General features: G+C 44.4%; 1 protein-coding gene and 1 long non-coding RNA gene across 5 annotated transcripts; one reads left to right on the plus strand and one right to left on the minus strand.

The window, feature by feature from the left end:
- Positions 1-1,909: 1,909 nt before the first annotated feature.
- Positions 1,910-9,001, minus strand: LOC136642029 (uncharacterized). Of its 2 annotated transcripts, none has more exons than XR_010793942.1 (4): positions 8,863-9,001; positions 5,175-5,300; positions 2,815-2,868; positions 1,910-2,550 (listed from the first exon to the last, which is right to left on the minus strand). It is a non-coding gene; the product is annotated as an uncharacterized lncRNA (long non-coding RNA). The 2 variants fall into 2 exon arrangements; XR_010793943.1 differs by having other exon boundaries at positions 2,778-2,868.
- Positions 9,002-9,331: 330 nt separating this feature from the next.
- On the plus strand, positions 9,332-17,465 carry CNBP (CCHC-type zinc finger nucleic acid binding protein). Of its 3 annotated transcripts, none has more exons than XM_066616518.1 (5): positions 9,332-9,419; positions 13,361-13,480; positions 13,602-13,693; positions 13,830-14,032; positions 14,671-17,465. In XM_066616518.1, the coding sequence occupies exons 2-5, from the start codon at positions 13,378-13,380 to the stop codon at positions 14,786-14,788; spliced, it is 516 nt and encodes a 171-aa protein (XP_066472615.1). In that variant the 5' UTR covers positions 9,332-9,419; positions 13,361-13,377; the 3' UTR covers positions 14,789-17,465. The 3 variants fall into 3 exon arrangements, with proteins under 3 accessions (XP_066472615.1, XP_066472616.1, XP_066472614.1); XM_066616519.1 differs by lacking the exon at positions 9,332-9,419 and adding an exon at positions 9,449-9,557 and having other exon boundaries at positions 13,602-13,694; positions 13,834-14,032; XM_066616517.1 differs by lacking the exon at positions 9,332-9,419 and adding an exon at positions 9,449-9,557.
- The last annotated feature ends 3,530 nt before the right edge of the window (positions 17,466-20,995 follow it).

Consider the following 20,995-nt stretch of genomic DNA (forward strand, 5'->3'; position numbering starts at 1 on the left):
TGCAGCGAGTCATGGACTCTTCGCTCACAACAGGAGAGGAAACTGAACGCTTTCCACATGCGCTGCCTCCGACGCATTCTCGGCATCACCTGGCAGGACAAAGTTCCAAACAACACAGTCCTGGAACGTGCTGGAATCCCTAGCATGTATGCACTGCTGAAACAGAGACGCCTGCGTTGGCTCGGTCATGTCGTGAGAATGGATGATGGGCGGATCCCAAAGGATCTCCTCTATGGAGAACTTGTGCAAGGAAAGCGCCCTACAGGTAGACCACAGCTGCGATACAAGGACATCTGCAAGAGGGATCTGAAGGCCTTAGGAGTGGACTTCAACAAGTGGGAAACCCTGGCCTCTGAGCGGCCCGTTTGGAGGCAGGCTGTGCAGCATGGCCTTTCCCAGTTTGAAGAGACACTTGGCCAACAGTCTGAGGCTAAGAGGCAAAGAAGGAAGGCCCATAGCCAGGGAGACAGACCAGGGACAGACTGCACTTGCTCCCAGTGTGGAAGGGATTGTCACTCCCGAATTGGCCTTTTCAGCCATACTAGACGATTTTCTAAAACCACCTTTCAGAGCGCGATACCATAGTCTCTCGAGACTGAAGGTTGCCAACAATATATATGAAAACTAAACTGGCCTAGTTCATACTTCGGCAAGCCCCAGGCAATTACCTACTGATAGAGTTCAGATGCACAGCATCTCAACTTGCTTTTCTCTATTCTGGAGCAAGCCCAGCTTTCCCCACAACATATTCATCAGGTATACTTATTATCTCAGTCGTCCATCTTGCTTCTCTCTCCCAAATTGGTAGGCAAGTCACTGCCTGCCTTTTTTATTTTTTAAAGTGCAGCATGACCTTTTATTCATTAAACATTTGTTTGTTGCTCTAAAAAAGAAACCACACAGAAAATCTATTTTAGAAGAGCTGCAAAACCACCCTGGTAATGGGGTGGGGTAGAGACAGGTTTGTGACATGAGCGAGTCAATCAGTTCCACACAGACCTGCTTTCTGCTGGAAACTAGAAGAACTTGTTTCTCCTGAGCTTGAGCAGGGAGAGAATTGTACACTTGTGAATGCTCTGAATGCCCTTCTAGAGTGGCTCAGCTGCCAATGAAACAATGTACATCTGTACAGTATTCACCTGTTCTTATTTATTTAATTTTATCCCAAAGCTTTAAAAACTTGGAAACTCTGAACTGCCTTGTAGGAGACAAAGTGGCTGGAGAAGAATTGTTGTAAAAAAGTGAAGGATGCAGGAAAGCTTAAACACCCTCTCTCCTGCCACTGTCTCCAAATTGCTGCCCCTAAAGCTGTCTTTTTCTTCATAACCAAATGCAGCAATTGGGTTACACATTTTTTTTTTTGGCAACCTTCAGTCTCGAAAGACTATGGTATCACGCTCTGAATGGTGGTTCTGGCACAGCATCTAGTGTGGTTGAAAAGGCCGATTCAGGAGTGACAATCCCTTCCACACTGGGAGCAAGTATAGTGTGTCCCTTGTCTGTCTCCCTGGCTATGGGCCTTCCTTCTTTGCCTCAGTCTGTTGGCAAAGTGTCTCTTCAAACTGGGAAAGGCCGTGCTGCACAGCCTGCCTCCAAGCAGAACGCTCAGAGGCCAAGGTTTCCCATCTGTTGTGGTTCATTCCTAAGGCTTTCAGATCCCTCTTGCAGATATCCTTGTAGCGCAGCTGTGGCCTACCCGTAGGGCGCTTTCTCTGCACAAGTTCTCCATAGAGGAGATCCTTTGGGATCCGACCATCGCCCATTCTCACGACATGACCAAGCCAACGCAGGCGTCTCTTGTTTCAGCAGTGTATACCCGCTGGGGATTCCAGCTCGTTCCAGGACTGTGTTGTTTGGAACTTTGTCCTGCCAGGTGATACTGAGGATGCGTCGGAGGCAGCGCACGTGGAAAGTTACACGTTTGTGGGTAATATGTAGTCAATCCCTTAGAAATAGGCAAATAAAATAATGAGAAATAAGCTATCAAGTTTCATGTTGATTAGCCGTGACCAGATGTCATTACCGCAAAAGAGGATAAGGCACCCCAAAATGTAGGACATCCAAGAAAAATGTAGGACACAACAAAATAAAAGCTAAAAACACTTGTATATTGATTTCATGTGGTTAATTTAAACACTATATATTTATTAAATGTAAAATTTTATGATGTATAATTTATTAATTACATTATAATTTATTAATTATACTGCCTGCAGGGACCTGCTCACAAGGAAAAGGAAGACATTTAAGTTCTTTTCCAGGACACAAGGTTAAAAAAGAGGACATGTCCTGGAAAAAGAAGACATCTGGTCACCCTCCTCATGACAGAAATGGCTTAGAAATAGACAATAATGCATGACTTGATGGTAGCTGGAGTGGAGATTCAATAAACTGGGCAGCTCCTCCCACTAGGGATTGTTCTTCTGCCTCTATCTCGGAGGACCAGTTCCATTGCTACCATCCTGAAGCACTTCTACCAATCCTGTGTGTTGCTCTCAGTCTTCTGGCACAATGATGTTTCGTTCCATTGTGTTTTATCCATTTTACCACCTGTGTTAGAAAAAATTAGCTTTAGAGCCATTTGATTCTTATACCCACAGTGCAAAGCATCAGGACAACCCTTTCCATATCCCTCAAATAATATCATTACTACCTTTCTATTATGTTTGGTTTGGAAAGATTAGAACAGAGTAACTGTATTAGGAGTAAGGACCCTGGGAGATTGCACCCGTCTTCCAGGTTGGACACTAGGGTAAGAAGATCAGCTTGGTCCTTACCATCAGATAGAGAATGGAACAGCTGCAGGAAGCTCACCTTTCCCTTCCTGCCTGAAAAGAACTCTGCTCCAAAAGCCAGTTGCATCAGGTACTGGAGAAGAGAGTAGAAGCATAAGTCAGAAGACTACTGAATTGTTTTCTGTTGCTATTGTAAACTGCTAGGATTCATTTTGTTTGAAAGGCAGTGTACAGACATATAAAATAAATAGGTATTTCATGTATTTCTGAGGTTTTTACTACTACTCCTAAATATAATATTGATCATGAAGTAATTTACAGATTTAAACTAAGAAGAAAATCAACTACTGTATACTGTACATGATTGGATAGCTGCTGCATTGGGCAGTACAGTAGTCAAAATAATCAGAGAAAAGTTGGGAGGGGCCATCTCTCTTCCCTAGGTTTTAGCCAAATTATGTACCTCCCCATCCTTCCAAAAACCATAGCTAAAGGGGCCTTCCCCAAAGGCTAGAACAGCCATTTTCAACCACTATGCCATGGCACACTGGTGTGCCGTGAATGGGCCCCAGGTATGCTGCAGGAATTTGGGAGAAGATCATTTATTAGTAGGGTCATAGGAGGATGCACACCCTTCATTGATAGCACAGTGTGCCTTGTCAATTGTCAAAAAACTGATGGTGTGCCTTGATCATTTTAGTGTCTTGCCAGTGTGCCATGAGATGAAAAAGATTGAAAATCACTGGGCTAGAAAGTCAACCCCTTCTGCCTCACACCACACCCATAATTCTGGGCAATTATGCCCAGAATTACCCATAAATCACCTGGGCAAGGTGATTGAGCGGGTGGTGGCGTCCCAGCTTCAGAGGGTACTGGAGGAAACGGATTATCTGGACCCATTCCAATCTGGCTTCAGGCCGGGGTTCGGGACGGAGACTGCCTTGGTCGCCTTGGTGGATGACCTTCACCAGGGGATGGACAGGGGGAGTGCAACCCTGTTAGTCCTGCTGGACCTCTCGGCGGCTTTTGACACCATCGACCATGGTGTCCTTCTGGGCCGGCTGGCCTTGTTGGGGCTTGGAGACACTGTTTTGAAGTGGTTCCGCTCCTTCCTGGCTGACAGATCCCAGAAGGTGGTGCTGGGGGATGCCTGTTCGGCACCCCGACCTCTTAGGTTTGGGGTGCCACAGGGTTCCATCTTATCCCCCATGCTTTTTAACATCTACACGAAGCCGCTGGGAGAGGTTATCTGGGGGTTTGGAGTGGGTTGCCATCAGTATGCTGATGACACCCAGCTTTATTTCTCCTTTCCCCCTGATTCTGAGGAGGCGGTTGGGGTCCTGGATTGCTGTCTGGAGGCGGTTAGGGGCTGGATGTGGGCGAAAAAGCTGAAATTAAATCCGGATAAGACAGAGGTGCTTTTGGTTCAGAAATCCACAGCTCGGGTGCTGGACTGTCGTCCTGCTCTGAATGGGGTTGCACTCCCTCTGAAGGAGCAGGTCCACAGCTTGGGGGTTCTCCTGGATCCACAGCTGCTCCTGGAGTCCCAGGTGGCGGCGGTGGCCAGGGGAGCCTTTGCTCAGCTTCGGCTGATTCGCCAGCTGCGACCGTACCTGAGCTGTGCGGACCTGGCCACAGTAACCCATGCCCTAGTGACATCTAGATTAGTTTATTGCCATGCGCTCTACATGGGGCTGCCTTTGAAGACGGTACGGAAATTACAACTAGTACAGAACGTCGCTTTGACTCTGTCGAGCTGTTGCTCCGGCGGCTACACTGGCTGCCGGTTCTGTTCCGGGCCCAATTCAAAGTGCTAGTTTTGATTTTTAAAGCCCTTTACAGCTTGGGTCCGGGGTATTTGAGGGACCGCCTCCTTCCCTACAATCCTGCTGTGCTCTTAGATCATCTGGGGGGGCCCTTTTGACTGTGCTGCCACTAAGAGATGTGAGAGGGGCGGCGGCCAGGAAGAGGGCCTTCTCGGTGGTGGCCCCCGAACTGTGGAATACCCTTCCCTTAGAACTGAGAACTGCTCCCTCGTTGCTAACGTTTCGGCATGGACTGAAGACCTTTTTCTTTCAAAAAGCTTTAAATTGTTGACAGGCTGGCTGGCGTTCTTGCTTCTTGCTTTTTATATGAAAATCCATATTTTGGTTTGTTTGTTTTTAGATTTTTTAATTATTGTAAATTGTTTTTAATGATTGTCTTTAATGTTGTATTTTTAAAGTGTTTGTAAGCTGCCTTGTGTGCCCGTTGGGCAAAAAGGCAGAGTATAAATTAATAAAATAATAATAATAATAATAATAATAATTCAAGCACTGTAGGTGGTTTTCTGACATGAATCAGTTGCTACAGAAAGTCAATTTCATACTTGTCAAGCCTGGGATGAATTTTACAAGGGGGATGAAATTGATAATAGTCACAATAATTTTCTTAACTCACCTCTGATCTCTAAAGTAGTATTATTCCAAACACCGCATATATAACAGGCCATTTGTTTTTCTTCAACTGCAGTGAAGACAGGATCAGCATGTTCCTGTCCACAGTCCACATGAGGAGTTGCTCTGCCTTGAAGATGGTTTGGAAACTTCAGTTAATGCAGAATGCTGCCCCTTGCCTGATGACAAGTTCAAGCTGACATTCTCGTATATCACCCCTATTATAGCGCAAGCCTATGTTCAAAAGCCCCATTTTGTTCAAAGGGACTCATTCCCAGGTGTGTATAGGATTGCCTAAGTCTGCAATTAAGAGTTGCAGTTGCTTACTCTAAGTCTACCTTAGAGTAGGCTCCATTGAATAAAATGGGACATACTTCTAAGTAAAAGTGCTTAAGATTGTGCTGTAAGACACCTACACCAGATGCCAGCTACCACTTAGTTTTCTGAGACCAACTTAAGCCATTTTTGCCCAACATTGCATATGTGCAACAGGGATCATATGTGGGCTGGGCAGAAATGTTAAGGTGCTGGTTTTGACCTTTAAATTCCTGTATTGCCTGAATCCTGACATCTTATGTTTCCTTCTGGATTAGCACCCCCCCCCTCCGCCTATGACTCAGGATATAATGATACCCTCCTGAAGATTCTATCATATTTGGATTGGCTTGAACAGGGCCTTTATAGTTACAACTGCAGATCTTGGGAATGCTCTTTTGTGGGAAGTACATATTCTTATTGCTTTCCTTCCAGAGGTACTCTTCTTCAGCATGCTCTTGGTAGCTGATTTGTTAAAATGCTTCTGTTTTGCTGGTCCATGATTTCTTTTATTGTGGGATTTAAAAATTTGCTGGATTTGTCTGATTTCTAAAATTATCTGTAGAAATCTACTGAAAAGGGCTATGTGCATTAAAAAAAATAACAGTGCATGAGAGAAATACTGTGGTATTAAAGTCAAACTATACAAAATCACTGATTTGCTTGTGACTTTCCATCTGCTATTCTCAGTTGTACAGAGAAAGTGCTACTGTTGGTTTGTTTTCAGCTCCCGAGATTTTTATGATTCTGCTCCTAACCTACTCTACTTATAGTTTCTCATGCTATTAAAATGAGAACAAGGCTATTTTTAGTATATAAAAGCATGCAAGGCACTACAGAAGTCCCTAGTTAAGCAGATAAGAGTCAAATTGTCTTTATATTTTTACTTAAATGTATGTGGAAATGTCATACTACAAGGTTTAACAATCTTATTTATTAATAGTCTGTTTGAATAAAAGTTTTAATGACATCATTCCTGCCTTGCCCAAATATTATCCACATGACTCACTTCCTAAAACTGCACTTTATTCTTATATAGGATTCAACAAACGATGAATGCTTGAGAGATAGTTGCTTTAAAAAAATCTTCCTTCACGAAATGTTTTAAGCCTTTAGAATTTTAGGGTGCAAACCTAACCCCTTATGTCAGTGCTTTCTAGCACTGACATGAGGGCAATGCAGCTCTTGAGGTAAGGGAACAAACATTCCCTTACTTTGAGGAGGCCTCCTTGAGTGACACCCATCTGCAGGATGCAGCATATGTCCCATTGGCACCGGTATGCCAGTGCTGGAACGCACTGACATAAGGGGTTAGGACTGCACCTGTTAAGAATCTACAGCACTGAGTTTCAACCTTTTTCATCCCATGACACACTGACAACGTGCTCAAATTTTGACGGTATTCATCAGGTTTTGGACCATTGACAAGGCCTGCCATGGTGCTGGTGGGGGGCTCCAATCCCCCAATGGCCCTACTAATAAATAACCTTCCCAAAGTCCTGCGGCACACCTGTGGACCATCCACAGCACACCAGTGTGCCATGGCACAGTAGTTGAAAATGACTCATCTATAGGGTACTGTATAAAAGAAATATTAAAGCACACTGATTAAAATCCATTTCTTCCCAGTTCAGAGGTGTACACATTTGATCCCTGTTTCGTAAATGCAACGAAATGCATTTGGTCAAAAATGGTTTAGGGCCCAATCCTAAGGAGTGCACGCTGGCTTACTGCTGGCGCACACTATCACAAACATGCTGTAAGGTATGTTTGCAGGCCCTAGCGCTGGTGCAGCTCTGGAGCTCTGCCACTTGGTGGTTGTATGGACTGCTGAGCAGTGAAGAGATAGGTGGAGGCATGGGTTGAGGCGGCGTTCCGGGGTAGGGGAGACGGATGGAAGGGAGGTGGGACTGGAGGAGATTTGCTCCACTGGATCCAGAGCCTCCTTGTCGGGCTAGCTGCCCAACACAGAAGCTCTTAATTCTACGCCAACCTTTGGATTGCTGTAGAATCGAGTAGCCCCATTTTAGAGCTACTCAATTTACCCTGGAGAAGGGGACATGTCCCCTTCTCCCCAGGGGGAAGTGGCAGCTGCCTGGAGTGCGCAGGATGTAGCAGCAGCCATTTTTGGCACTGGTGCAGCCCTGTGTGCTGTTAACAGGACTGACCTGTTAAACTGCTGCTCCTGATGTATATTTTTCAATGAGACAATTTTAAATATGTTCTGTGCTTTCAGCAGTTAGGACCTTTCTGTGCTATCATTTTTGGCACATCAAGATCACAAATGAAGAAAATCATGTGCAGGGCCAGGGAGAAGCATGCACACAGTCAAAGATACTTTGGAAGTTTTTACTGCAGTCAACCACCAAACAGAAAAGCTGCTTTATCATTTGAAATTGGCTCTCCAGTTTGGCAAGTGCTCAGGGAATCCCAGGCAGCCAGTTCCCTGACCCATGATGATCCATAATACACACTTGCAAACACAGGCTGGTGGTAGTCAGGGTGAACAGATGTCATAACCACAAAAGAGGACAAGGTACCCCAAAACGTAGGACAGGGGTGTCAAACTTATTTCATACAGTGGGCCAAATAGCATTCATGATGCCTGTTGAGGGCTGGAAGTGATGTCGTTAGGCAGGAAGTGATGTCATTAAACAGGTCATAACCAGAAATAAGCACTTTTTCTCAATTAGGAACTCATTAGCTGCAAATGACTGAAGAAAAATACACACATCTTGATCATATTTCAAGATATGGGAGAGCCCAATTATCAGGCGGGTAACACCTTTCAGCAGTGTTACCTCAGCGCTGCTCAGCAGCTGAGAGCTGGAGGGCCAGATAAAAAGATTCTGTGGGCTGCATCCGGCCCCCGGGCCTTATTATTGACACCCCTGATGTAGGGCATCCAAGAAAAATGCAGGACATGACAAAATAAAAACACTCATATATGGGTTTCATGTGGTAAATTCAAACACCATATTACCTATTATTAATTTATATTCCATATAATTTTTTAATTACAAGAAGGCTACACGATGCCTGTTCACAGGGAAAGGAGGTCATTTAAGTTCTTTCCCAGGACATGAGGCTAAAAAAATGAGGACGAGTCCAAGGAAAAGAGGATGCCTGGACTACTTTATTTACTAAGACGATTCTCTGTGTTCAGTTTTGCGTGCCAGTGAGTAAGTCTGCACTCAATGTGTTTTTCCAAACTTTCTAAGGGCAAATGTTCAAAATGGCCCCAGTACAGTACAGTACTGTTTATATGGCATCTGGAAGAGACAGAAGTCTGAAAGGCAATTGGATGCTGAAATGACTGGATACAATACTATCCACACTTTCCTGGGAGTAACCCCATTGATTAGAATGGGACTTACTTCTGAGTAGACATGCCTAGGATGGGGCTCTGGGTCTGCAGTCCTGTCCACACTTTCCTGGGAGTAAGCCCCACAGACTATAATGGGGCTTACTCCTGAGTAGACATGCCTAGGGTGGGGCTCTGGGGCTGCAGTCCTGTCCACACTTTCCTGGGAGTAAGCCCCACTGACTCTAGTGGGGCTTACTTCTGAGTAGACAGGCAGAGGATGGGCTCTGTAGAGGTCTTGTCACCCGCCACCCTCGCAGCGCCCAGGCGTCTCCCAGAGGCTGGCTGTGACGCCCCGCACTGCGCGGGAAAGCGCCCTCCGCGTTCCCCCCTCGCCCCCCTAGCGCTGGAAGAAAGAACGCAGGAGATTCCGGGAGGGGACGCCTCCCCCCTTTCGGCGCCGCCGATTGGCGCTCCCGGCCCTGCCGTCAGGGGTCACGCGGGCGCTGCGGCAGCCTGCGATTGGCCGCGCGCTCGGGATAGGGCCGTGCGCACAGCGGCAGGGAGGGTGCGCGGGCCGTGTGCAAACCGCGTGTGGCGCAGCCAGCGGGGACCCAGCAGCGGCGGGAGGTAGGAAGGGAGGGAGGCTGGTGCTGCTGCCCGCGCGCGCTCAGGAGGAGGAGGAGGAGGAGGCGGCGGGAAGGAAGGAGCGGTTCGGAGTCGCGCGGAAGTCCCCTCAGCCGACGGCAGCGCCTCAAGCCCAGAGAGGTAGCCCGAGCGGGAAGCGCCTTGCTGGCGGGCGGGCGGGCGGGGTGAGGAGGCGGGAGGGCGCTGGCCCGCTCCGGCCTACTGCGCGGAAAGGGCCTTCCTGACGGCGGGCGAGGGGAGGCGGAGGCCGAGCCCCTGTGAGGGCCTCGCTGCCGCCCGGGACGGGCGGGTGGGGCCTCCTCGCGCGCGCTGACGCGCTCGGGACGGGTCAGCCAGACTTTCCCGCCTCGTTCCGAGGCCTCCGGGGAGGGGGTTGCACGCACGCGCGCGGCCGGGGCAGGCGAAGGAGTTGGGCGCGGGACGGGGGTCGCAGCGCAGGCCCTGCCCCGGGGAGGCCACGGAGGAGGCAGTCTGCGGCCCTGACAGGCGCCGTGCCTCGGTGAAGGCGGCAGGTCTCTCCCCCGCCCCACCTCGCTCCCGCGTTCCCCACGTGCCTGGCCGAGTTAGTCATTGCGAGGGCCGCGCTTTCTTCGGCGCTGCTTCCTCTTCCAGCCTGCCTTGTGCGGCCGCCCCGACACCCAGCAGCAGCGAGTGTGGTGGCGTCGCTGGGGGGGCACAGCGTATGGCTCCGTTCTGCTCCCCCCGCCGGGAATGGCTCCGAAGGGAGGGGCCGCTCGCCCACCTTGCCCAGGCTCCCCTCCAGCTACGCCACCACTCTGAGACTCGCAGTTCATGTCTAGTAAACAGTTACGCAGCTTGAAAGTTTCTTATTACCTCTTATATTAACGGCGAATCAAAAAAAGTTTGGCTAACAAGTGTCCTAGAGCTACTCCTTGCATGTCAAAGAGCCACGTGTGACTCAGGAGCCATAGTTTGGTTTGGCCACCCCTGCTGTATGTCCGCAGCGAACGTGGCGCAGTGCAGCCTCTCTTATGTGTCTGCCATTCCTACTCTCAGCGAAGCTTGATTCAGCGTGTTGACTTTAAGCTGTAAACTTTCAGCAGTGCTTTCACTTAAAAAATATGCAGGGTTTCTTATAAGAAAAGAGTGGGGGGGACTTGAAAGTGTACTCCATAGTGGAGGCACCAATGAAATCGATAGTACTAGGCTTGCCGTAGGTTAAGTTAAATGCATTCTGGTGGATTTTTACAATACAAGGGAGAATGTTGAAGGAGCAACAAGCGATTTAAGTTGCTTGTTCTGTACACACCTCTGAGTAAGCCCTGCTGAGCTCAATAGGCCTGACTTCTGAGTAGAAGGAAGGTGTAGTTGAATTGTGTTGCTAGGAACAGCATTAGTCAGAATAAACTCTAAAACATCTTGGAGTTCAGGATGGGAAGAATTTTTAATTACTGGGTCATAATGCTTATGTAGATCAAAGTGGAATAATATCTAGTTGAATCTTGACTGGGAAAGTTGTGTTCTGCTTAAAACAATAGGCAGGTAACTGGCCTATTTGGTACTACCATCACTCTCTCTGAAAAGTAAAGCAGTAGTACTATATACTTTGGTTTTAATTCTAGGGTTATGTTTATAGTATATCTGATGTAATCTGCTTGATGTCACAAACTTGTTGCAGTAGGAAATAGGAGGATAGTAGGAGTCAGTATGGAAATTGCATACAGAAAATACTATATGATGGATTCTGGCAATTGTCTTTCTAGAGAGAGAGAATCTCTTATAGTTGTCCCTTTAGTTTCTTAAATACTTCAGAAAGCACCAGATGGGGGTTTCTTGGAAAAAGTGTCCTTTCTGTTCTGGACATTTTGGAATTGACTGTAGAAGATAGACGCCAACCCTTTTTGTGGGACTTCAAGTACACAAGCCAGACTGTTATCCTTCAAAATCTGAATTACATTCAACCCCCCTTCCAATGGTAAATTGGAAATAGCTGAGTTTTACTGTAAATTTTTTGTTTGTAGTTACAGCACTTGGGCCTGTTTAGATTTTTAGGGTATTGAGTATAGAAGTAGAAAACCTGGATCCAAATGATGTTGTATGAATGGGTGAGGCAGTTGATTGAGGGAGGATATTTGTTCCTGAGAGACAGAAATTATACTTTAAGTTTTTGTTAGGTTTAGACTTTGTGACAGAATCAACCCTGTTTAAACCTTGTGCCTATATTGGGGTGTTCTGTTTTTTAGAGCATGGGCCTCAAAACTGGGAGTCTACTGGGTTTATCAATCTGGGTGAGGCCTTACAGTTCGACCCTGCAGTCACCGTTCATTGTGCCAGATCGTTTTTGTGGAACCCTTTGTGGGCAGAAAATCATGCCAGGGGACTGTTTCACCTGGGAAATTCGTGCACAAAGCCTTCTGGGGTGATATGCAGTGGAAGCAGCTCCTGGAGTAAGTTTCTGCAGCATTCGGCAGGCAGAACAGTAAGGCCTCACTACTGCCTGCCCAGATCGATAATCTAGCCTCGGTCTGGTTTGGAGACTGCTGTTTTAGAAAAGGAGTGCAGTAGTAATGAAAGCTGAACCTGCCTACAGTTTTTATTTACTTACTAAATTTATACCCTGCTTTCTCTCCCCAAAAGGCATTCCAAGTACTTTCCTATGCCAAGCACACTTTCTGTGCCTAGGCTCTGCTGAGGAGGGAAGTTGTGGGGGGAAGGGGGAACACTATAGAGAGAGGTAGGTTATAGGGAAAGAGGGTGTCTCTCACCTGTGTATACTTTTTACTCTAAAAGTGGCACCACCTATGTTTAAACAGCTCTGCTGCAGCTTTGTTGCATGTTTGAAGCTGTCTATTCTTATTTGTTTCTGTTGTCTTTGGAGATGAGAAACAAACCAGTTTGTTTAGTTGGTTTGAGCTCTGCACTTGTTGAGGTTGAGTTAGTGTCTTCAAAAAAAGACACAAATGTTGAGAGTTGATACCAGTCTTGTTGATGCCTACTTCTGAGAATTTGTTTGATCTTTTTGGTTTAACTTGATATTACAAGCACATATGACATAATTCTTGTTCTACGCAGTGTCTGTAAGAGTTGAGTGGCATTTTTCTTTTGATTATTTTTATTTTTAGCTTGGTGGATCTTACTTTGATTTGAGCAAGAACTAAATAGTCAGCAGCATGGTTGCCACCACCCAACTTGCTCAAGTTCACAGCTAAGCTGCAAGTGCTCTCTGACCCAGTCTTTCCCAGGGTGAACAGTAAAGGGACTTTAGCAGTGCTCTTTTATGCATTTCTGCTTATGTCAGCATATGAGACAAAAGTGAGCAATTGATGTGCATAAGAATTCTTGACAGAGCCAGATTTGATATTGAACCTCAGGGTTAAGTTTAAAGAGCTTCTGACTCATGCAGCAGCTGGGGTGCATAATTAGGAAGAGTCTCTGAGCACTAGGGATTATGTTGGGGGCTAGATATCTATAGTGCTAGTTACTTGAGTGAAGCCATTATATAGAGGTGTTGGGGTTTGTGCAGATCCACAGGAGTGTCAAGTTCTGAGATGCATTTACCTCTAAGTATTGTTGGATGGTGACTACTAGATTAAAGATCAAAATATTCTTTTTCCCTGTGTTAATATAGAAGAAATGGCCAGTGTGAAATGTGAGGAAGGTGTTGAAGGTTAAGAGACTTTGTAAGGTTTAAATATAAACTTTAACTGTATAACAAAAGTTAATTTTTTTAATGGTTTGGTAAAAACTTGTCCCAGTTGACTTCTCCAGCATTCCCTAGATTTTAAATGTTACTGTTTGAATTTATGTATAATCTCAAATTTTATTTCATGTTATAAATCCATTAACTCAGAGTTTACCCTTGTAGGGATTTGGAACAAGAGCTTATATTTGTGCGAAGTTAGACCATTTTTCACACAAATACTTCGCTAAATGAGTCTAATGACTATTTTTTTCATACTTAGGAAACCTGATTGCAGCAATGAGCAGCAACGAGTGTTTCAAATGTGGGCGTACTGGCCATTGGGCTCGGGAGTGCCCTAGTGGAATGGGTCGTGGTCGTGGAATGCGGAGCCGTGGTAGAGGTAAGTCTTTATTTTCCCTTATCCCACACAACCGGAAAATTCTATGTATGCTATGCTAAAGTAGACTGTTAAAAAAGAATACTGCTATTGGATTGCTAAATGACTTTCTCTTTCTAAACAGGCTTCCAGTTCATGTCTTCATCACTCCCAGATATCTGTTACCGCTGTGGCGAGTCTGGTCATCTTGCAAAGGATTGTGATCTTCAGGAGGATGGTAAATATTACTAAATTTTCGAGAGCAAAGGTGACTCATAACAATGACCATAATGTTGTGTTAATCTTTGTATTAAATCTGTTGTGCACATTAATAAAGGTTTTATAGTCTTGTTTGTTTCTTTTTCTTATTGTGGAAGCCTGCTATAACTGCGGTAGAGGTGGCCATATTGCGAAGGACTGCAAGGAGCCCAAGAGAGAGCGAGAGCAGTGCTGCTACAACTGTGGCAAACCTGGCCACTTGGCTCGTGACTGTGACCATGCAGATGAGCAAAAGTGCTATTCTTGTGGGGAATTTGGACACATCCAAAAGGACTGCACCAAAGTGAAATGCTATAGGTACAAATTGATCTTAAAGTTATTAATATTGGCATAACTGAAGATTAATCTGTAGAGCTTCAACATTGGCTTTTTCTGGGATTTTACAGTAAAATGTTAAAACTGTTGACTTGCTTGGTGTGGTATTGCTAGTCTCTCAGAACACACTACCCCTTGAAATTCTGAGGTACAGTGTGCACTTATTTGCAGGCTTAGCACCCATGCACTAAAGTGTCCATGGATGCCAAGCCTGCGACTGGAGGGCCTCAGAAGGAATCCTGGATGTGACTGGAAGTCACTCCCAGTCACATTCGCAGGTGTTCTGAGGCATGGAGAGGCTGCACTGCAACCTCCAGTGGGCCAGACTTGGCCCCCAGGTAACTTATTGTACCCTACTGCCACCACCCTTGTGTATTTAATTGTCCATGGATTTCAGTATCCCTGAGGGATCTTGGGATGGATTTACTGCAGATACTGAGGGTCCACTGTATTCTCTGGCATCTGTTTGTTTGCACTTGCCCTCCTTGCAAAGTGTTAAAGGCAAAAATTAAGTTAATGAGCACTTGTATTGCTTACAAAAATTCTGATACTATGGCTTCAGTGTGTTTTAACCTATATAGGTGTATTGTGTAGGACTAATTTTTTCTATCTGATTTCAGGTGTGGTGAAACAGGCCATGTAGCCATCAACTGCAGCAAGACTAGTGAAGTCAACTGCTATCGTTGCGGCGAGTCAGGACATCTTGCACGGGAATGCACAATTGAGGCTACAGCTTAACTATTTTCCTTTGTCGCCCCTCCTTTTTCTGATTGATGGTTGTATTATTTTTCTCTGAATCCTCTTCACTGGCCAAAGGTTGGCAGATAGAGGCTACTCCCAGGCCAGTGAGCTTTACTTGCTGTGTAAAAGGAGGAAAGGGGTGGAAAAATCAACTTTCTGCATTTAACTACAAAAATGTTTATGTTTAGTTTGGTAGAGGTGTTATGTATAATGCTTTGTTAAAGAACCCCCTTTCCGTGCCACTGGTGAATAGGGATAGATGAGTGGGAAGAGATAAGTCAGACCAGCAAAAGCCTCCCTGGGTTCCATGGAAGTGATCATATGCAGGAGGAAAATAGGAAGTATCTTAACTTCCAAGGTAACTAATTACAATAATGGCCTTGGATTGTCTGACCTCAGTAACAGTTATAACAACGAGTAATACCTGTATCGGGCCTTACCTAGAGCATATAGCTAAGTGGAATACACAAAACAATGCACATGCCTGTTAATGGCCATGAGAGTGAGGGAGAAACCGAGAATTGAAGTAACAGTAATACAGAAAATGAATGTCTAACATCAGATAACATGATGTAACAGATAAGGTAATGGGAAACATTAAATAAATCAAACCCAGAACATCAGTGCTTAGTGCATACACAATTTGGAGCTATTCAGGACTTAAAAAGAAATGCATTTTCACAGAAATCAAGATGTTATTTTTGTATACTATATCACTTAGACAACTGTTGAGTTTCATTTGCTTGTAATCAGTTTTTAAAGTCAGACGGTAAAAGCAATTGAAGTCCTAGAATATAGAAATGTAATTTTAAACTATCAATAAAGCTGGAGGAGGAAGGGGAGCTTGGCTGAAGTTTTTTGTTTGGGGTTATTCAAGTATGCAGTGCAAAATAACTAGAGGCAAATGTAGAAGACAAAAAGCTGAAACATTGGGACAATGTTGTATCACAAATGTATTATACAAAGTTAATTCCTGTATCATTTAAACTGTAGAATTGTCAAATACATCACTTCAGCAGAACTATTTGCTTTCTTTCTTCTCTGCATAGAATGACAACTGCAGAATGATGGCTAGGGGAGTCAGTTCATGCATATTTAAAATTGCCCAATTATCTGTAGGACAGAATCTTGTTTGATATGGCCCAAATAGCATTTATTTTTTAATCTGCCTCAAACTTTTAAAACAGTTTCTGTCAAACCAATGCAACAAGAATTGATTTCATAATTGAAAATGAAAGCAAAATTGCAGAGAATTCCAAAATAGCAGCATTCATTAGCACTTGAATACCAAGTGTAAAGTATTGGAATAATTAGCTTCTAAAACCATAGAGAAGCTAGTTAAATCTGTACAAAGAGTATACTATGTGCCACTGGGTAGAAAGGTTTACTTCTTGCACTTGCAGGCTTGGTATTCTTAGGGAGTCAGTGCTAATCTGCTAATCTCTGCTAATCTCATCAAGCAGAGGTCTCCATGAGAGCATTGCTCAGGGTGAAGGCAAGTAGAATCGACTTGAAAGAAAATAGTGTAAGCACCTTTGGAAAATGACCTACTGTTTTGGCATCCCTTATTTTTTCAGGCAAACTAAAATGGGGTGGGAGTTTAGTGACTTGAGCTCTATTGTGAGGACTCTGCCTACTATCAAACAGTATACAGTTGATCTCTACCATATTCCCTTTTTCTCAGTACTACTTCCAAATAACAATGTGATCTGGGGGGAGATGTGATTTTTTTCCTTCCAGTTCTAGGATGCAAGTTTACATAATTGAGAGAGAAATCTTACTGGTTAACATTATGGAAGATAAGAATATGGTTTTAAAAATGTTTCAGCACTGCCACAAGTGAATAAGATTTCCTTGCTAGAAACTGTCAGATGTAGTCAAGATTGCTTAGTTCTGAATTTAGAAATACTTTCTACTGAAGATTCATCAGTGCTCAGCCTACATCATTTCTGCTAACTGGAGACTGTGGAGCATCCTTGCTGTTTGAGACAAATGATGGGTCTAGGTACAATCCACAGACAGTTGGGTATTGGAGAGACTGGCCATCAGCCTTTTTAAATCTTGCAACCAGCTCCTCAGTTTTATATTGTGGGAATGGGGATGCAAAGATTCTGCATAAAATTGTGCTTAAAAATGGGGTGGGGGAGGGTTCAGTGGCTAACAGATGGGGCATCACTAGACTCAAGGCTCTGACCAACTTGTGCTATCTGTTCTACTTTTCTTGTCCTATTAAAGAGTCAAATTGTAGTAAGGTCTGTCTTGTTGGTCCCACTATAGCAAGTCATTTGAGTATAATCTCAGGATAGAACCTATCCACACAATATGTAACGTGCCATGGATACTGGTGCTATAACTTTCAGCCAGTTAAGTAATAGTTTAATGGCAAAAAGCTAAATACATTTAGAAGATACCAAATTTGGGTAGTACTTGGTATAAAAGGATCTTGACATCACAAAAGTTGGGTGATGTGCAAATGATTAAATCTTTAAAATTTTGCTTCTTGGTAACTCAACAAAATAACTTGGAATGTTAACATTTTAAGGGTACACAGCAAACTAATCATTCATAAAGTTTTGAACTATTGTTGACTATACCTCCTCTGAACAGAATTATGTGTACTCTTGCTAAAAAATTAAGATACTGCACTAATAAAGCTTAATTTTATGTAAATGTACATATCTGCTTTACACAATTGTATTTCTGCTAGGTGTGGGTAGAGTAAATGCTGGGGTGTACTGGAGGCCCAGTCATTGGCTATTAAAGTTGTGCTCGGTACCACCACCTCTTCTACATTTTATGAAGCATTTTCCTTAGCGGCAAGTATCTTGACTTTGAGACTATAATGAATTTTTTTTTTGAGACTATAATACTCTTTTTTTTTAAATATCTGCTTTTGTGATTCAAATCACAGAATACAGATCTTGCTAAGTGCTAACAGCACCATACTGAATCCCACAGGCTGAGTAAATGGTGGTCTAATGTCTATAATTGTTAAAGCTGCAGACGTATACGTGCATATTTCAATGGCACTTGAATGGAACATAATAAGGCTTACTGCAGAGTAAACTATAGGGACATGCTGTGTCTCATAACAGTTGCAATCGCTGTCATTCAGGCCTCATTCTTTGGTCAAACTTACACAAAGATTCACTGCTATGCTAGATAAGCATTAGAGCAAGGTATTTTCACTGCTTGCATGACATAGATCAGCAGTCTTCAACTTTTTGTGGCAAGACCCAAATAAATAAAAATGAGACTGGGGACCTCCTACAATACCACCGCCTTCCTGGGCCCCTATCCACCCACCCCCAGTCTGCCCTCCCTGCCCTGTTCATTGTAAAGAAATATTCTTAGCACAGAGCAGAAAATGTTACTATGAAGTCTGGCACTAGTGAAAGATACTTTAGCACAATTGCTACAAACCTGAGCAGCACAGGGACACAATCTCCTGGTACCTGAAGGGGTTACACCAGATGTTCCCCCTTTACCTTGTGGTGCTCTAGTCCAGTGGTATTCAACCTATTTCATTCCTGTAAGTTGCTGCTGCCTCACAACTGAGGCTTTGTGACCCAAAGTTGAAGAACAGTAGCATAAATCACAGAAATGGCTAGTATGTTAGTATTCAGAAAAGTTATTTCTTTAAATGCTTATTGAAATGAGAACAAACATCACAACAATCTGCAGGTTCTTGGGTAGGTTCCATGTAACCATCACAATGTTGATTTAAAACATACTTACCTAGTTGCTAAGTATGGAACACAAAAACTGTCAAGTGCTGGCTACCCCTTAATTTAAAAACTTGGATATAGCTCTGAATTATCAAGGGTCATGTTGCAGTTGAGTGCATTCATAGAGGAGCTGCTCCTGCTACTGTGCAGTTTGGTTATCTTTTAGAAGATTAACAGTTTACTGTTTTTCTAAGTATCTGTCAAAGAGACAGTGCAAATTGTTCAAGAAGAGTGTTACTAGTTCCGTCCTTGCATATGGACTTGGATAGTTTGCCTGTCTTACAGAATCCTGTATCGCAGAGGCTTATGGGACAGTCATTATTTGTTCTCTGCTATATCACCAGATTGAGAAATTATCTTGCCACTTAGGAAGATAAACTGTTCAGATGTGCTTTATTGCTGCTGAAGAGTGGAAGCTCACCCAAACCTGCACACAAGCTACAGATATGATGGTAGTGCAGTTTCTTTGACTATAGTGGTGTGCTAAAAAGGTTGTGGTAAAAATGCAAAGGTGCTAAAGTACATTCTAATTTATCACTAAGATATAATTATGACACTCTTTGAGCACTTTATGCAGATATTTAATAATAAATTTGACTACAAATGCCAATGCAGTCCTCATGCTACTAGTGGCAAAAGAAATGTAAGAAAGTGATACAGGAGGCCAAGTGAGACTATGAGGAACGCATGGCTACCAACATTAAGGGGAATAATAAAAGCTTCTTCAAATATGTTAGAAGCAGGAAACCCGCCAGAGAAGCGGTTGGCCCTCTGGATGGTGAGGGACGGAAAGGGGAGATAAAAGGAGACTTAGAGATGGCAGAGAAATTAAATGAGTTCTTTGCATCTGTCTTCACGGCAGAAGACCTCAGGCAGATATTGCTGCCTGAACGGCCCCTCCTGACAGAGGAATTAAGTCAGAGGTTAAAAGAGAAGATGTTTCAGACCTCATTGATTAAAGATCAATAAGTCACTGGCCCTGATGTGCCCAAGAGTTATTAAGGAATTGAAGAATGAAGTTGCTGATCTCTTGACTAAGATATGCAACTTGTCCCTCAAAATGGCCACGGTGCCAGAAGATTGGAGGATAGCAAATGTCACGCCTATCTTTAAAAAGGGAAAAAGGGGGGACCTGAGAAACTATTGGCTGGTCAGCCTAACATCTATACCGGGTAATATGGTGGAATGCCTCATAAAAGATAGGATCTCAAAACACATAGACGAACAGGCCTTGGCTGAGGGAGAGTCAGCATGGCTTCTGTAAGTGTAAGTCTTGCCACACGAACCTTTTAGAATTCTTTGAAAAGGTCAACGGGCATGTGGATGCGGGAGAACCTGTAGACATTATATACGGTATCTGGAGTTGCAGAAGGCGTGCGACATGGTCCCTCACCAAAGGCTACTGAAAAAAACAGGGAATTAGAGGACAGGTCCTCTCATGGACTGAGAACTGGTTGAAGACCAGGAAACAGAGAGTGGGTGTCAATGGGCAATTTTCACAATGGAGAGAAGTGAAAAGCGGTGTGCCCCAAGGATCTGTCCTTTCAACCTCTTCATAAATGACCTGGAGACAGGGTTGAGCAGTGAGGTGGCAAAGTTTGCGGACGACACCAAACTTTTTCAGAGTGGTGAAGACCAGAAGTGATTGTGAGGAGCTCCAGAAGGATCTCTCCAGACTGGCACAATGGGCAGCAAAATAGCAGATGCACTTCAATGTCAGTAAGTGTAAGGTCATGCACATTGGGGCAAAAAATCAAAACTTCATATATAGGCTGATGGGTTCTGAGATGTCTGTGACAGATCAGGAGAGAGATCTTGGGTTGGTGGTGGACAGGTCGATGAAAGTGTCGACCCAGTATGCGGCGGCAGTAAAGAAGGCCAATTCTATGCTTAGGATCATTAGAAAAGGTATTGAGACTGTTGGCATCCTTCAGTCTCAGAAGACTATGGTATCATGCTCTGAATAGTGGTTCTGGAACAGAGTGTCCTCTCCAGTGCGCGAAGCCTGGGTAAAGTAGATATGGAGAATAGACTGTTTCCCATGCAGCAAATCCCCCCTCTCCATGTCGCTGAATTGGTCCAATGGAAAGGCGGAAGCCAATACGGTTGGTTCCAGCGGCATCGCAGGAGTTGCCAGAACATGACCGTGTTCAGCCATGAACTGCCTCAGGGACTCCAGCTCCAGATTTTGCCTCGAGGTTGACTCCTGAAGTCTTTTCCATAACCGGATGTAGCCACAAGGCAGTGGAGGTTTGGGATCAGAGTTTTCCTTCTCTCAGATGAGCTGCCTTCCCAGCCTAACGAGTCACCTCTTATGACAAGTACAGCCAAACTGAGGGCCTATTCTTATCCCCAGCCCCCAGGGGAGGTATTGAGGACAAAAAGGCTAATATTATAATGCTGTTGTACAAATCGATGGTAAGGCCACACCTGGAGTATTGTGTCCAGTTCTGGTCGCCACATCTCAAAAAAGACA

Source organism: Tiliqua scincoides, chromosome 2, assembly GCF_035046505.1.
Source record: "Tiliqua scincoides isolate rTilSci1 chromosome 2, rTilSci1.hap2, whole genome shotgun sequence".
Classification (NCBI taxonomy): domain Eukaryota; kingdom Metazoa; phylum Chordata; class Lepidosauria; order Squamata; family Scincidae; genus Tiliqua; species Tiliqua scincoides.

Coding starts and splice junctions, on each gene's coding strand:
- CNBP (XM_066616518.1), top strand. CDS start 13,378: ATGAGCAGCAACGAGTGTTTCAAATGTGGGCGTACTGGCCATTGGGCT. Junction 13,694..13,829: donor ATTGTGATCTTCAGGAGGAT/GGTAAATATTAC, acceptor TTTCTTATTGTG/GAAGCCTGCTATAACTGCGG. Junction 14,033..14,670: donor ACCAAAGTGAAATGCTATAG/GTACAAATTGAT, acceptor ATCTGATTTCAG/GTGTGGTGAAACAGGCCATG.